This window comes from Alligator mississippiensis, chromosome 1, assembly GCF_030867095.1.
Source record: "Alligator mississippiensis isolate rAllMis1 chromosome 1, rAllMis1, whole genome shotgun sequence".
NCBI classification, from domain to species: domain Eukaryota; kingdom Metazoa; phylum Chordata; order Crocodylia; family Alligatoridae; genus Alligator; species Alligator mississippiensis.
The window spans coordinates 165,429,508-165,447,165 of NC_081824.1; the positions used below are offsets into that span (position 1 = coordinate 165,429,508).

Genomic DNA, 17,658 nt, shown 5'->3' on the forward strand with positions numbered 1-17,658 from the left:
CTTGAGATCTGGCTCCCATTCACATCCCAGGTAACGTGTCCTTACCCTTAGGGTATCAATTATTCTATGGTTGATTGGATTCTACTTTTGACCAGAAGTTTCATAGATTCATCAAGAACTTGAAAAACTTTTTTTTCCAATTAATATATTATCAGAACTGGCACTTCACATGATTTTGATATTTGGCAAATGGGCGATTTTTCCTAAAGAAAAACCTTTTGTAAAAGGTTTTTCTTTATCAGCACTAGCCCCTGATTCATGACTTCAGTATGGGTGTGCTGTTACCAGTATAGAAGCACAAGCTCCTTTCATGGATATCCTTTCCTCTTGTACATTCTCTAGGTTTAGAGCAGAAGTTCCCAAGCTTTTTGTTACTGCATACCCCCTTCCAGATTTACTGGCTGCCCATGTACCCCTACCAGTATGTTTTATATTTCAACCCCTTAAGTGCCAATTATTATTATAATGAAAATTAAATCTGCCATTACACAATTTCTCCCATGTACCCTGCAGGGATAGCTTGTGTACCCATAGGGATACACATACCACAGTTTGGGAACCCCTAGTTTAGAAAAAAGCCTACCTCCCTTTAAGGTAGTGGTAGTAAATTCTACTCCCTCATCCTCTCTTTCCTAAGTTTGTGGTGTTCTCTTCCTGCGGAAGCAGGAGATGCATACCCTTTCACTTTAGAAGGTCTTCCAGGATTCCTTCGGAGTCCCAGTTGTTCTTAATTCATACGATTGATTGACTGTTTCAGTGGACAGCAATACTCTATTAATGTGCAACATGTCTTTTCTTAGGACTGTGCTTCACAAGATTAGGAAAATTTTAATGCATGTTCTCAGAATTTAGCTTTGATTTGGCAGTTATGATCCTGGTATGGAGTAAGATTTCACCCAGCAAGGGTGATTTATTTGCCACTTTCAAATGTCATCCTTCAGCTCTTTCAGTTTTGATGCTCTGAGGAGTGTGAAAACTTTAAAACTGAATTAAAACAGCATTGCTGTTTAAAATTGCTGAGCCACTTTCATTCATTTTCCTTTTCCACTTGCCTTCTAATTTCTAGTTTTGTACAATTCAACCTAGCTGTCAAAATTTCACAAAATTACAAGTAGGTGAAAAGTTTAGAATGGAAATAATTACATGCATTTAACTGAAGTATGTGTTTAACCTTATAAGAATACATTAGGAAGCTCTTGTACATTTGAAAGCAGTATATGTGCACTGAAGATTAGTTGAAGATTATACATGTGGTTTCAGAGTATGTTTAAACTTTCAGTGTTCATGCTTGTTTATGGGACCCCTGGGATTGTAGTGGGTATTTTTTTTCCTTCACTATCTTGAAAAGGATATGTTATGTGAGATAAGGGATAGTGGGGGGAGAATAGTATGTTGACTTTGTCTTTGAACATGAAGTACTGCTACATGTCCAGCAGAGTGAAAATGAAGATTTGAAAAGCAATTTATTTGGATGAAGATGAACTGAAAGAGCATGCAGAAAAAAGAGGTGAATATACACAGGTTTTTGTTTTTTTTAAGGGCAAAGAAGCTGGAAGAAGAAAGTTTGCTACAAAGTAACTTAAAAATTAAAGCTTTCCCTTACAATTTCAGTGCATCACTTTCAAGTTGGTGTCTCCCTTTATACGTTGTCCTTTCAGGAGTAACGTTATACTAATTCTTTGCATGTTTACTTTCTCAGCACATGATTGGTATGTTGCAAGCCTATGTATCAAGACAAAGCTTTAGGGTAGTTGCTAACAATTGTAGTTTTTCTCTCTAGAAAAGGGCATATCCAGTTCTTTTCATAGGCTAAGTACAGACAGTCAAAAGGCTTGAGGCTATATCGATTCAGTCTTTGCAGGTTAGTCTAAGCTGCTTAGGTTGAACCAATAACCAAGTGAATGGACATTCAGTTCTGATTCTGGAAATGCAGCCACATGCCTGCAGTGGCCCAGGCTAGGAGCTAGCAGGCTTTAGAGCATGCCTCCTTGCTCAGCTAGAGCAGACAGCTTGGGCCACAGCTAGCCTGCCCAACCTTCTGAGGGAAGGTTCCTGGGGTGAGGTTCAAAGCATTCTGGGATGCTGGGGGGACAGCGAGTTCACTTGAATTTGGAGGGGATATTGGACAGAAGTGCAATAAACCAATTTAACCTCAATCATTAAATCCTGATACTACATTCATCCAGGTTTATTTTAAACTAGCTTTGGCCATTTTGAAAGCAGTGTATGTGCACTGAAATTTTGTTGTTTCAGATTTGAACTGGTTTTCAATAGCTTATACTAGTTTATGTGTAACTTCTGTCCCTAGCCATGGATACTGTATTTCTAATGATAGAGTGTTCAGTTACGAATCTTCCTAACTGCTTTTGTATTGTAAAGAAGTCAGGGAAGTAGATACTGCACCATCCTGCAGCTCTACTTATAGAATTATATAGAAAAAAGTAAAAGAGCCATTCATGAAAATGAAGCATCATTTTCCAAAAAAATGAAAGGAAAGCGTCAGAAGTGTAGTTTGAGTAAAAGTCAGAATTGCAGTGGTTTTTCAGAGGAAGGGTCTCCTTTAATCCTGAATCAGTATAGGGGAAAGGCATATGGAAAGAATTCAACAGATTTCTGTATATTCTGTATGAACTGAAATACCTTGTACTTGCATTGTGTTAAAAGAATGCACCTTTTGGTTTATGCTGGCATTCTAGTATTAGTTAACAGCATAAAAGAGTGAACATAAAGTTCCATTGTCTTGTGGAGATAAGTGTTCCAGCTAACTTAGTTGTCTCACTGTTTGACTGTTTGATTGGTGAATTCTTGAAATTATGCTTTACTGAAAAGATCATTATAAGATACCTGGGCAGATCTAAGATTTTGAAAAGGAGGTTACAGATTGTGTGGTGCATCATCACAGACAACACAACACATTTTTCTCCGGCGAAAGAGAATTTAGAAGCTTTACTAATATGCTGGGGGTCGAGTGCTGTATAATTCCATTTAAGATCAAAGCAAAAATCAATATAACTTCTTTGGAATGTTCAGTAATATATTAAATTTAAAAAAAACACAAGGAACTAGGCAAAAATGGTTAAAATTAGTTGAAAAAGATTGTCACTGGTTCTGTGGTCAGCATAGTTGAATGTACTTATTCAGATTTTTTAAATCAAATTCTGGTCTTCCTGAGTGTTGTGACAGTGCCTCCAGTGCTTCACTGGAGTTAATATTACCACATGGGAGTTAAAGTTTTTAGCTACAGTTAAAAGTAGTCTGCAAGGCTGTGAAATGAGAGAGTCATTACCAGGAATGTCTATCAGACAACATAATTGCAGAAGAAAGAATAGTTGAAGTAGTGGAACTTCAAGACCATTAAAAAGGAGACCGATTCATTAACACCTATCTAATAAAGAAACATTAGCAAGAATCAAGTGGATTATTATTAGGTATCCTGGTTTTTCTGATTAAAAAACCCTGCAAATTCTGATTAAAAAACCCCCAAATCCATGCACAGATCTGGGGGTCATGGGTCCCCCTCCCTTCATGGGAGTGTGTGCAATGGCTGAGAGCCGGCCCCACCCCCTTCCCCTTGGGTGAGCCACCTGTGGCCCTGTTCTGTTCCCTGCTGGGGCCCTGCAGCTGCTCATTCTAGCCCCAGGACCCAAGCCCCACACACTGCCCGGCTGGCAGTAGGTTCGGCCCAAGTCCTGCCCAGCTCACTCCCTCTCCTCCTATGGGTGACCTCAATCCCTCCCCCCCACTGATTTTCCTGCCAGAGCTGTGCACAAGGCTGCCTGGTGGCCATATACATGCACATGGCACCCCTTGCCTGACTGCCCACCTTCTGCTTCCCCCCAGTCCCTGGCAATCTGGAACTCTGCCAGCCTGCAGAAGGCTTTTCGCATTTTTCTTGGGTAAAAGGTGAAATCTGTGTTTTTTCCATGGGAAACCAAAAACCTGGATCCCTGGCTATTATGTGCCATGAAGTCACCTTATTCCCTTACTGCTGCTGTAATAGAAATGCCACTGCCTCTCCCAGGCAGTTTTAAAGTTTGGGTAGAGCAGGAATCAAAGTGGAGGGGGGTGTCAGGGGTGTAACTGCACCTCCCTTAATCCAACCCTGATAATCTTAGCTCTCAGAGCAAGATGCAAGAGCCTTTGGAGGGCTTTATGGCTTCCTTCTTTTTTTGCAGTTCTTTAATGGGACAAATGGTCCTAGTCTTTCCATAACTCATGTATCCCTAAAGCACTGTACAGATTATTAAAACTTCCCTTCTCATTCTAGAGCAGATTTTGGAGAGGGGTGAAAAAATCTTGGCCCACCTTTAATAGTGGATGCTTGCTGTTGGGTATAAAAGCCTAACAGAGACATCTGAAAACCAGCTTGATAATAGTATTCCTGGAGGATTTTGAGAGTGGTTGCACATTCATTGAACTCTCTCTAAACTGTATTCCCTTAGTCCACCGCTCGGAAAATGATACCTTTTTGTATTCTTTTTGCTGAATGGTGGTCTCATTGCTCAGTATTGCTATGAGAACTAGGAGGGTGGCAGTTATAATATTCGGGATCAGGATGCTCAATCTTGAGAGAGAGAGCTGCATGCCTTTCTTATCCCAAAGTGATGCTCTACTTTAAGGATACAACTTTAATGTCACAGTTGAATGCACTTATATTAAGTAGCCAAACAAAAAACAAGGAAGCAAAAACAATGGTGTTAAGACAGCCATTTCATAGATTCTAGGGTCGGAAAGGACCTCAATAGATCATCGAGTCCGACCCCTTGCATAGGCAGGAAAGAGTGCTGGGTCTAGATGACCCCAGTCAGATGCCTATCTAACCTCCTCTTGAAGACCCCCAGGGTAGGGGAGAGCACCACCTCCCTTGGGAGCCCGTTCCAGACCTTGGCCATTCTAACTGTGAAGAAGTTCTTCCTAATGTCTAGTCTAAATCTGTTCTCTGCTAGCTTGTGGCCATTATTTCTTGTAAACCCCGGGGGCGCCTTGGTGAATAAATACTCACCAATTCCCTTCTGTGCCCCCGTGATGAACTTATAGGCAGCCACAAGGTCGCCTCTCAACCTTCTCTTGTGGAGGCTGAAGAGGTCCAGGTGCCCCAGTCTCTCCTCATAGGACTTGGCCTGCAAGCCTTTAACCATACGAGTGGCCCTTCTCTGGACCCTCTCCAGGTTATCCACATCTCTCTTGAAGTGTGGCGCCCAAAATTGAACGCAGTATTCCAACTGCGGTCTGACCAGTGCCCAATAGAGGGGAAGTATCACCTCCTTGGATCTGTTCGTCATGCATCTGCTGATGCACGATAAAGTGCCATTAGCTTTTCTGATGGCTTCGTCACACTGACAACTCATGTTCATCTTGGACTCCACTAGGACTCCAAGATCCCTTTCTGCTTCCACGTCTCCAAGCAAGTCATTTCCTAGGCAGTAGGTATGCTGGACATTTTTCCTCCCTAGGTGCAGCACTTTGCATTTCTCCTTGTTGAATTGCTTTCTGTTGTTTTCTGCCCATTTGTCCAACCTGTCCAGGTCTGCTTGTAGTTGTTCCCTACCCTCTGGCGTGTCTACTTCTCCCCACAGTTTTGTGTCATCCTCAAACTTGGACAGAGGACACTTCACTCCTTCGTCCAAGTCGCTGATGAAGACATTGAGGAGTATCGGTCCTAGGACCGAGCCCTTCAGGACTCCACTGCCCACACCCTTCCAGGTTGATACTGACCCATCCACTACGACTCTCTGGGTGCAACCCTCTAGCCAATTCTCCACCCACCGGACTGTGTAGTCAAGTGTAGTTCAGTTTGTGTCTCTTTTTTCCACCTGTTCCTGGCCACAAGGATCTTTTACTGAGTGCCTGTAAGAAGTAGTTGTTTTCTTATTCCTGGATGATCAGCTTCCAAACCTCACAAGAGGATGTCTTCTTACTGATGCAGTATCTGTATAATCTTTCCCATTCACTGAAATTTTGTGTTGTCAGGAAAGTGGACAACCAGGAAAGTGTTGTCAAGTCACACAAAATTGCTTGCTGGATGAGGGGTTGATAACCTAATGATCCAGATCCAGCCTCTGGAGCCCGGGGGGCTTCTGTAGTATTTTGACAGTGAGAGACTTGGATTACGTTTTTGTGGTGGGGTACATAATCAGCTGTGGCCCAAGATGGGGCCATCAGTTATGAATATCTTCTCAGCTGAACAAAATACCAAACAGAGAGAGACCAAAACTCCCTCTTGGAAACCCTTATGCTTGAATAAGCCAGCACATCTATTTAACTTCCTTCATTTTGCCATAAATACTAAGGTCATAAGATCAGATTGGAGAGAGACATAGTTGTTGTCTAGTAATACTGGGACCCAGACAATCCTGCAGCTGACCAGTTCCTGCTGCTTCTAGCTCCAGGCATTGTGTCATCAATAAATCAGAATTCTGCTTCCCAACTGATGGTGGAGAACTCTTTAAATGTAGACTGTCTTTGCTCATACAGGGCCCAACCCATCTTACTGCTATCCAGGAAAGGCTCCATCCTGATATGTTATGAACAGAAATGGAGGCGCTAGTTGAAGTTGCTAGGAGCCCAACCATACTTTGGGCTGTGGTTCCTGCTCTTAGGCTAAGGACAGTTTAAAGTATCACTTGGAGAATCCATAGCAGATGCTTGACGTGCATCTCCGCTGGAGAAACAGAAGTGATCTGGAGTTTAGTGCACACTAGACTAGGCACTGTTCCTGGGGCTTAATGGGCTGAGAGGTAGTGAGGAAATACCGTGTAAAAGTCCATATGTAGTTAATTATTCCTTGTGCACCAGGGTGAAGTCCTGCCTCCTTTTCTCCCACAACCAGTTGTACATAGTTGAACACAGAGAGATGACCTAGTACACTGACCTTTTATAGAGACATACCTTTTGTTCTGTCTCAGTTCTTGATACTGATCCAAAAATTGCAGTCTTAATGGTAACTGAGGCAACCAAAAGGTACAGATATCTGTATAGAAGAGAGTAGTATTACAATATTATGAGAAAACATGCACACGCTCCATTATATGTTTTTAGGCAACTTTGTGTTTCTGTATCAAAGGCCACAGATGTTGCAAATGAGTACACAAAAGTGACTTACCCAAGACTTGCTTGTAAATAAATACTTTCCTCCCATAAAGAGGTTAACTGCTCTGAATTATTTTTGAAACTCCTTTGCACCTTTGCTGATTTTTATTATTGCTTTAAATTTAAATCAATTTCCCATTATCTGTACTGTCTGCAGACTTTCTTGGAAACTGCAACACCCTTTATAGAAGGATGATTTGCAGTGTATTTTGTTCTACTCTTCAGGTATATTGTATTTAACCAGATCTGTTTCAACTGTATGTAAACTTGCATTTATCGTATTTGCATTGGATTTGATTAAGAACTATATTTTCTTGTTTGAGCAATAGTATCAGCCATTGAGCAAAAAAAACCCAAACCCTCCATTAGCAGATGGTGGCAAAGGAGCCTGTGACTTTCAATCAATTCTTCTAGCATAGTGAGGAGCACATTTGGATATCAAAAAGTTTCTTGGTCATGACCATTGCTTGCAATTTATCCAGCTCTTATTTGCTAGAGTATTTGACATGACCTCTTGAAGAAGTAAATGCTTTAGATGAGCTATTATTTTATTTAGCTGGATTGAACATGCCTAGTTATCTGATTCAATAAAACTATTTTGACTTCCCTTTCATAAACATAATTATTCCAGATTGCCTTGAATGCTTGTTTTTTCTATGCTAAATCATTCTGACTTCAAGTAGCTCGCAAAAGGTATTGCAGGTAGCCAAAGTATAAGAGTGTTAAGTGCCTGTTTTCACCCATGCACGGAATTCAATTACCTGCAAACTCAAACACCGTTATTAGTATGAAGATATGGAAATAAGTCAGTAAATACAAGATTTGGACTTCACATTCTAAGCATCTTGTTTCAGAAAGGATTTTTTGGTCAAATTGGAATGGATTTGGGGAGGAGGAGGCATGCTTTCCACCATAGTATAGGGCATGACCTTCCTTGTAGGCTCCTCTGAGAATATATTAACCAAATGACTTCCCTGTTGTGTTGGTAGTGCCCTTTATCTTCCTGCTTTTACCTGTGGTCTGTTGATAGGGTATTTGGTGTTTGGGATATTGTTCCTTATAATTGGATGTGAGGGTTTGCAGTCTAATTTTAGGGATTCCTTTGATAAATTATTGCTTGCAAAAGCATGGGATTGGACATGATGGCTCTTCTAACTCTATACTCCTATGTTGCATTTGGCCCTATATTTAATATAAAATAAGTATAATCTAAAGTATTATTTAAAAAATATAGAAGTTATTCCAATAAAAAAAAAAAGGTTTGAAAAGAAATCTAATGCTTTCAATCCTGTGCCTAACTTCAGTGCATTTGAACTTGTGTATGAAAACACAGTAAACATTGATTTCCTTTTTATTTTTCAGATGAAAATTGGGATGATGACCAGCTACTTGGATTTGAACCTTGCAATGAAAACCTTATAACAGGTTGTAATATAATCAATGGGAAATGTGAATGTGACACCATTCGGACCTGTAATAATCCATTTGAGTTTCCAAGCCGGGATACTTGCCTGTCAGCTTTAAAAAGGATTGAAGGTAAGCACTTGCCTTCAATAATTTCCAGTGTGTAATTTCTCAGCATGCCTTTCATTACGGCCTAGGATCAAATATTATCAAATTACGGAGGCAGAAATGACTTCAGGCAGTCATTGCTTTTTACTTCCGGAAGACTGGTCTGGTTTTTGGTGTTAAGAGAATATTAACAATATGAGGTTTAAGGAAGATGCAGTTTTATTCAGCTTGGCGTTTGAGACCTCCTCAGTTTTTGATTTTAGATGGAACTAAACTTGACTTGTGCATTTTAAAAGTATTTAATTGTTTACAAATGTAAAACTGATATCATTTGTCCTGTTTAGATGGTCCTTTGTCTACATTGTATGTGAAGGAACACTTTAGGGAGCTGTATTTTGTACTGCTTCACATATTTTGAGAGTTGTGATAAAGTTACTTGTTGAACTAATATAATATTTAAATGATGAATCTATGAATAAATATATGTTTTAATAACACAGATAAAAAATAAGATCAGAAAAGTTTAGGATGTTTTTTGTGGACTTGACTCAAAGTTTGATGGACTCTGAACTGCTGCATCTGTCTCTGCAGAAGTACATAATGTCTCAAATTCCTTGTTGTCTCTTACATGCATATGCATACAGAATAGTTGGATCTGAAATAAGCTAGAAGAATCATGTATCTAGTTTCAGAGAACTTATTATTTTGGTACATTATACGCTGCTTGGATATGTGTGGGACAGATTTGACATCAGCTTTGTAATCATACTCTCATATTGTACTTTAAAACTGTTTTTCAACTGGCATTGAAAACATGGTGGTCTGAAGAGCTGGTAATGTGATTTGAGCTTGTGATGCTGTTTATTTTCCAACACATTCTAAGAACTTGCAAGGATATTACTTGAACTCTCTGAACAAGTGAATCCAGTTCAACTGCAATTGACAAACAAGAAATAATTGAATGCAGTGTAAAACTAGTGCCAATAAGGCTAGTCCCATTGGTTTGAGTTGCGATAGTGGTTTAAATAAATTAATAAATTTTGGTCAAGAAAGTGTATTAAGAGAACTGCCGAAGTGATTGCTTGAGAAATATGAACTATGTAATGGAATATCATAGTAACTTGAAAAACCTGTTAAAGTTTGCAAAGTCCAAATTAGAAAAACATGCAAGAATTTAGTTGAAAAACCTAAATGTGTCTATGCCAGATTTGATCTGTTAAACCCAGTCAAGAGGTATAAGGTATCTTGTGGTTCCAGTCCCAACTATAGAGGAAAGTATGCCTAATATAGCCTTTATTTACCTAATAAGGTAACAAGTAATACTCCATAATGTGTTTCTTTATTGTCTGAGCTAAAACCAATTTGTTTGTATATTGTTTTGCTTCTTTAGCTTAAAGTTTTGCTATAGTGAGATCTATGTGGGTACTGCTATAATTTTAATTGTGCTTTATCATTCTTCAAGAAAAACTGTTGTGAATGGCTTTTTCCTTTCCTTTCCTTTCCTTTCCTTTCCTTTCCTTTCCTTTCCTTTCCTTTCCTTTCCTTTCCTTTCCTGCTACTAAATTGAGAAGAAGTAAGTCTAATAGGTGAAAAAGCAGGGGTAATGTAAGTCATGCTGTGCAGTGCTATATTAGTACTTAGCTATCAACAGTTAACAACTGTTAGGAGTCTAGCAGGTACCTCTTAATAGAAACTGCATTTAAGGTTTGTTATTTTATGGCAATGCCATTTACTTTAACAAGGCTTTTGGTGTCTTGGAATGAATCTTGAATATTTCTTATGTCTTACAAACACCAAATACTTTGAACAAACAGGAGAACAAAAACCACTTAAATCATTTAACATTGCTTCAAAGAATTTTCCCTATAGTTTTGTACGTGAAGTACTTCACAAGCAGAACAAAGCACACAAGAAAAGTACATATAGGCTGAATTGGATGGAAACAAATTACTCATGATAAGCTGTCACTGGAAGCTTTATAATATATGTGCTATATTTCTTTCCTCCCAGAAATAGCAATAATCTAGCTGTAAGTACCTTTTTGTAATGGGCATTGATTTTTTTTATGCTTAAAACTGTAGTCCTCAAAATGCTTCTGTTAGGTAGTCAGTTCAGTTTTATTAGATGGCCACATTGCACCTTCAATCTATTTCCAAGACTAGTGGAAGTGTCTTGTCAGAGCCAGGACTAGGACTTAAAAGTTTTTGTTCAAGCTGCTAGTTAGTATCTCTAACACTCCAGGTTCTGAATTTTGAAAAAATTAAAGACAAATCTTGTAATGTACATCCCAGATTTCAATGATAGTTTCTTTACAGTCTTGTACTTTGGAGAAAACATACCTGTTATTCTCTCAGACTAGATCTAAATCTAGATTTTGTATTAATGTGACTTCAAATTAAGGATGTGATGATGTTATACCATTTCAAAATTTGAAGTTATATCATTATAAAGATGCTTATAACAGGAATAAGCTATACCTGTATATTTACAGTTATATTGATAACTATATATTGATTTTGTGGGGTTGTACTGATCTAACTACGTGTGTTAAGAAGCATAGTTAGAATGATACAAAAACTCTGGAGGACAAGATTTTAAAATTTCATTTAGCTAAAAATTTGAACTGAACATTTTGCCTTTCCCTAATTAAGAAACTGTCAGAATTTTTGCTTAAATTAAAGCTGCTACCTAAGGAAAAACCACTGCTTCAGACATGGTCATCTGCATGTTAACTGCTCAAATGCAATAACACATTGCTTGTGAAGACATGGCCGGGGTTATTTAAAATTTAGATCGAGTCTGAAAATTTCTTATGTAAGGAGTGTTTCTTGATAGAACTCTTCAGAGTTAAATTTGATTCCTGTAGTTGTTAAAACAGGTACTTAAGCGTGTATTTGCTGAAAATAAAAGTAACTAAGTGCACAGTAGAGATCACACTGGTGTGGCCCGTCAGAGTAGGGTTTGTATGGCGAGATTAGGATTCAAATGTGACTGCATAAGAAGATAGGTACGTGACATAAATTTCAAGAATTCTTACTTCTTAGGGACTAAACATATATTATCTCCATAATTGGTATTATGGAGGACCTACAGTGGACAGGAGACAATATTTAGCTTTATGTTGAACAAAGAAACAAAAAAACTACAGAATCCTTTGATTCAGATTTAATTAAAATTTTGTGCATGGTAGCCTTGGAAAGGAGGGGATACATATGCTCAGATATATTTCAAGTTTTTGAGGGTGGTCTTGTGGAATACTAACTGTGTGCATGTGACTCCTTTAGCTTGTTTGGTAGACACGATTGCAAAGGGCTTGGTCAGATTTGTTGCATTTACTTAGGTGACACAATGCATAATTGGCCCGTGGAATTTGCTGCTAAAATATATATATGATGGAGGCCAAGTTTGAGATTTAAATGGAAATCTACAAAACCTCAGATAAATGATTAAACACAGCTGTGTTAAAAGAGCAGTAAGGTTGCAAAATTTTGGACTCAAACTAGGAACTACTAAAATCGTGGTTGCTTGTGAAATCTTTGTCAGGGTTGTCAAACTCAAACTCATCTGGCTCTGTGGGGTGGCTGAGTGGTGTGAGGCTGGTCTGTGGGCTGGATCATGCTCATGGAAACCTCCCCCACCCCTTCCCTCAACATACCTCATTTTGTAGCTGCTCCAGCCAGTCTAGGACCTGTGCTACATGTGGCACTTGTCCCAGAGTAGGTGCCACATGTGGAGCAGACCGGCAGGGGCTGCCACCGTTTGCAGAGTGGCTGCCTCTCTGGCAGGACTGAGCACATACGGCTCCTATTCTGGCTGCTCTGGGAACTGTGCTGGATGTGGCACAGGTCCCAGACTGGCTGGAGTAGGAGAAGGGGGATAGTGAGGGAGGGGGAGGAAGGTGGGGAGGGGTCCATGGGCCAGATTCAACCTGTGGATCAGCTCTGTGCCATGGGCTCAGGTTGTGACTTGTGTGGGTCTGATTAGACCCAGAGACAGCATTTCAGGCTGGATGATGGGGCTCCACAGGCTGGTCCAGACCATAGCCATATGTTTGATATACCTGCTTTAAGCTGTTCTCTTATCTGTTTTCACTAAGATAAAGTCTCTTAACAAAATCACATGTCAGACTTCCACAGGGCCCCTACTACATCTGGTGTTCATGATGGACTGTGCTTAATGAGCTGCTTTTCGGTGTTTTGTTTTAGTCTTTTTGTACAAGATTGTGTTTCCAGGTTTTATTTACTGCATGCTATTCAGATCTTGCTGTATAGAGAGAATTATTTCCTCACCTGCTTTTCTATAATTCTCACTGTAGTATGTGAGTGCTTCACAAACATGACAAATTTTACAACACTTCGGTGAAGGAAGGCATTATTTCCTTTCCCCCCTCCCCCCCCCCTTTTTTTTTTTTTTGTTAATGAGAGCTGAGGCAAATGGCGATTAAGTCCAAAAGTTTCCTTTAAACTTGGGTGTGCCCAGGTTAGGACCTGATTTCTGCCTCCCTCCCCCCCAGTGCATAGTATTATATATAGAATTTAATGTTCAAAACACAGATCCCATTGATACTGGTTGCAGTTTTGTCAGGACTAGAGTGCAGGCAGTCTGGTCCAATAGTTAAGCTGACTAGCTAGGTCACCAGTCTAAGGGTTGAGAGACTGAGGCAGGAGCTAGTATACTAGGCAAAGGTCCATAATTTAAGTAAAATCTGTGGATGAGGAGCCTGAGGTGAACAGGAACAGGGGACATTACTGAACAGAAACCAGACAGGGACAGGAGATGGGACTGGGCAAGAACCAGGCAGGGATTTAAGATTACTGTGCTGGTCTTTAGAGAGCCAGTCAGGGACTGGGAAGGACATGTTGAGCTGCCTGTTGCTGTTTCTCTGCAAGTCATTTATATGGACCTAATAAGGGATGGGTCCAAGGGTATGACCTCCATTCAGGCCACAGATATGGATGAATGAGCATTCTCAGTGAGTGTTCAGCACTTCCATAAATTGGATTCTGGATCTCAAATTGGGAATTCAGAAAGTAAAGAACGTGGCAGCCATCTATGCAAAATCTTGTTTAAGTGACTTGACTAATACTGTAAAATAACTCTTTTGGCAGAGGTGGAGAGAGAATCTCTAGTCTTCCAGATCAGCATTCAGCTGCCGCAGCAGTGAGGTCATCCTTTCTACCCCTACATTCCTTTTCTTCAAGTACAGATCTCCAATTTTCTCAACAAGTGACTTATTTTACAGAACGCAATCTCTCTTACTTCACAACCCTAATTCATCTGTCAGATTAGTCTGTACTGGGCACTGAAATGAGGCAGACACTGGAAAAGTGTGCTCATGTAACTAAAGAATATTAAAATACATATTGATGAGGAGGAGATGAATTAAAGTTGCACAGCCAACTTGACTTTTAATAGTTCCTAGCTGCTGACTGTGTAACTTTTGCTTCCTTGGTGTTCCTTTTATGTAGGTTCTTAGAGCTTGAAAAAGTTGATGCTATGCATAATATCATTATGAATGCATTATAGGCTACGTTTTTCCATTCCAGCACAATAGGGACTTGACCCACACATTTTGCTACACAGATACCTGTTGAAAGCAGAGGAATGGCGAGACCCAAGAATTGTGAATTCCAGTGTGTGTGTGTGTGTGTGTGTGCGTGTGTGTGCGCGCGCGCACGTGCACGCGTGCTCTGTCTACCAGCTTTATCTTTTGCCGTCTGCCTTCTTTTCCACCTGGCTCTGTCTCAGTCACATTATCTTTGCTTAACTAGTCCCAGTCTCTACTTCTTAATTTTCTCCCCCAGGTTGTATTTTTTTTTAATTTGGGATCTCTGTGGAACTTCTTGATCTCCCTTACCCAAAGTCTCTGTTCCACCTTCCCAGTTCTGCAGCTGATCTTCCTTTCCCCTTCCCCCATGCACTACTTCCTAATAATAGTCTCCCCATCTACTGTCTCACTGTCTCAGGTCTTCCCTAATTTAGCTAAATTTTTTTTATAATCAAATGAAATAGCTTTCACTTTCTCTGGCCTGCCTAAGTAGCAACAGTAGTGCCATTGGGCACCTACACATGTGATGGAGCTCTGCTCCAACATGTACTAATTAGCACGTGTTGGAGCAGACTCGATTAATCAAGTCTGCTGTGAGTTTGCTGGATCATGCTAATTAGCATGCTCCAGCAGCCTCCACACCATGTGTTTTCAACATCCCCATGTTTCAAAATGGTGGCAGGGGTGTTTTAACTAAAGTTTGTCAAGCTTTAGTTAACGTGCCCCTGCTGCCATTCTGAAGCATGGGATGCTGAATATATGTGATGCTGCGGGCGCTTTAATTAAAGCACCCCCTCCACCCTGGGGCACGTGTATAGATGCCCACTGAGAGCAAGGCTGTCAGGTTTCAGTTCTAGTGCTCAGGCCCACCCTGGCCTGGAGTGTCCTTTAACTAGAGAAGTCTGACTTAGCAGTATAGCTAGCCCCTGGCTTGGTGCGTGGGAATAGCATCTTCAGTCAAGTTGTAAGGAAGAGTGTGAGGGATGAGGTATATTCTACTGGGATGGCACATTAGCTGTCTGTTCAGCATTACGGATTATGAGAATTTGAGCATGCTAAGTGAATATATAAGTTTTCAGTCTTATAACTTGGTCAAATGGGCATTTTTTTCATATTAGGAACAGGCACATTCATGAAACAAAGCCAGCGCTGAATTTCAAGTTCTTGGTGCGAAGTATGGGGTTACCAGAGCTTTTCAAACCTAACCGTTTGAAACATTCAGAATAAAATTCTCAGGCTAGGTGAAAGTATTATCAGTATACATTTACTGTCTACTGTAGGATTTCTTTCCTCCTTCCTTTAAATCATCAGGGAATGGTTTACTGTTGGGAAGGATACTGGGCTAGATGGATCACTGGTTTGATGTTCTGCAGGAATTAAGAACATAAGTGCCATACTTGGTTAAATCAGCGATCCAAGGAGCTCAGTAGTGTTCAACCTTTTTATCCAGCAGGCCAGATGGGTAGTATCCAGTCCCTCTAGAAGCTAGATCTGGCCAACGGTCCCATTCTGGTGCCTGGGGCAGGATAACGAGACCCCATCTGGCCACATGGTGGGGGGCAGTCCAGCCCTGATCTAGCTGCACAGGGGGGAAACAGGGCATGATCCTGTCCCAACCAAGCGCTGCAGGGGCTAGGGGGCATGATCCAGCCCTGATTCACCCCTAAGGGGAAAGGGCCTTGCCCAACCCTGAAGGAGGAATGGGGTGTGGGCCAGTCCTCCCAGGGTGTGGGGGAGGGAGTATGGTCCAGACTGGTGGGGGGAAGGAGAGAAGAGAGCATGAGCTGGCCCTGAACCAGCTGCACAGAGGGAAGGGGGTGTGGTCATGTGTGGAGAGGGTTGCAGGGCTTGGGGATTTTGGCAATGGGGATGGGTGGTGGTATTAACTGCCACTGGTCCTCTACTGCCAAAATTCTTGACTCATAGTGTGCCCCGTGGGCCAGATGCCAGGCTCTCTGAGTTGGAGGTTGAGCACCTCTGATCTAGCCCACTATCCTGTCTATGACATGCTTATGCTCTGCAGGCTCCACCATCCTGTCTACGTGTTCCACTGAGACACCAAATGACAGGACACCCTTGGCAAGGGTGTGGGTCTCCAGTGAGCCAGCCTGTATTCCACCTTGATCTTTTGAGCCAGTGGGGACCCAAGCTTGTGGCTTCTGCACAGAGCTCTGCAGACATATATCTGGCATGCTTTACTGATACCACTTCTGTCAGCAGAGGGAGATCCTGTCAATTGCCTACATTGTGTATGCCAGGCTACAGCATCTCTACTGCCTCCTCAGGAACATTTCTCCTGAGGTTCTGGCTGAGCTTCTCTCTGCACCTTTTTTTACACCCCACCAGGTTTCAGGATCTCCTGGTCAACCTCTTCCTGTCTCTGGATAAATTTTCTGTCTACCAGACCAGGAAGGATGCTCTGGCCAGGGGGAATCTGAGCAATTGTAGGGCCATTTTTCTGTCACTCCTGTAGGCAGGCCAGGTTCATTGGGCGGCATCCACTCGTTCCTTGGACACGTTTCATGGGCAGTGGGTACTGGCTGATGTTATCTACTCAGTGTCTCCCCTTAGAACACTTGTTATCAACCTTTGACCCACGATCCTGTGCTTGTTTGTTTATTATTATTATTATTATTTTGTCCTTGCAATCAGTGGTTGTGTTTTTTATGGCTTCCTTGATTGAGGGAGGGAAATACTTCTCTTGGTGGACCTAGATCCACTGTCCTTTGCACAACAAATAGGCCTGTCTCCAACAGGGTTTCAGAGGGAGAGCATATTATTTCTAGACTGATCCATGTTGTACCCTCCCTGATGTCCATCACGACTGGTTTGGTGATGCATCCCTGACTGTTTAATAGCTGTGTTTTTGAACGCAGGGCAGAAACTTTGGCCCTGTTCAGCTTTAGGAGGAGGGCTCTTTTGATGGCAGTTTGCTGACAGCTGTGAGACGGACAGATTCTGTCAATGGATGGAGAATGCTTTAGAATCCTAGTCTAGTAAGGAACCAAATCAAGCATACAAATTTAAGAAAAATCAGGTAGCTTTTCAGATGTCACTTTGTAAGAGATATTAAATGAAGTTCAGTGTTTTGGAAGAGAAGCTGTCCCTCCTTTCTTTTAAGCATTTAGAGGCTTAGTGGGATGTAACTGCTGAAATTATTGAAAAGCCCATCTTTCACTGACTTAAGAAATTGTTGATGTTCAGCATCTTAAAAAGTATGTCGCCTAGAGTATAATTAGGGAATTTCTCAAAGCCTGTTCACATCTGCACTGAGTACCCAGTTGAGTTGAGTGATTTGCCAAGTAGTATTTTGGTGTATCCTAGACCTTAAATGCTGGATGGAGGCTGCAAGGAAAAGAGGAACAGTGGGGGGAAAAAACCCTGGTCATACCCAGTTCACTCTCCCTTCCAGCATACACTCTCTGCCATTGTGTCAACACAGGATACTAGGTAAGATGGACTATTGATCCAAACCAGTACATGACAGTTCTTATGTTCTTATCCTCCAG

General features: G+C 41.1%; 1 protein-coding gene across 1 annotated transcript in view; it reads left to right on the plus strand.

The window, feature by feature from the left end:
• CRIM1 (cysteine rich transmembrane BMP regulator 1) overlaps positions 1-17,658 on the plus strand; it is a 379,726-nt gene that overhangs the window by 25,929 nt on the left and 336,139 nt on the right. The window contains exon 2 of the mRNA XM_006265483.4: positions 8,452-8,625. Within this exon, the coding sequence (XP_006265545.1) occupies positions 8,452-8,625 (174 nt within the window). The remainder of the gene's footprint in view (positions 1-8,451; positions 8,626-17,658) is intronic.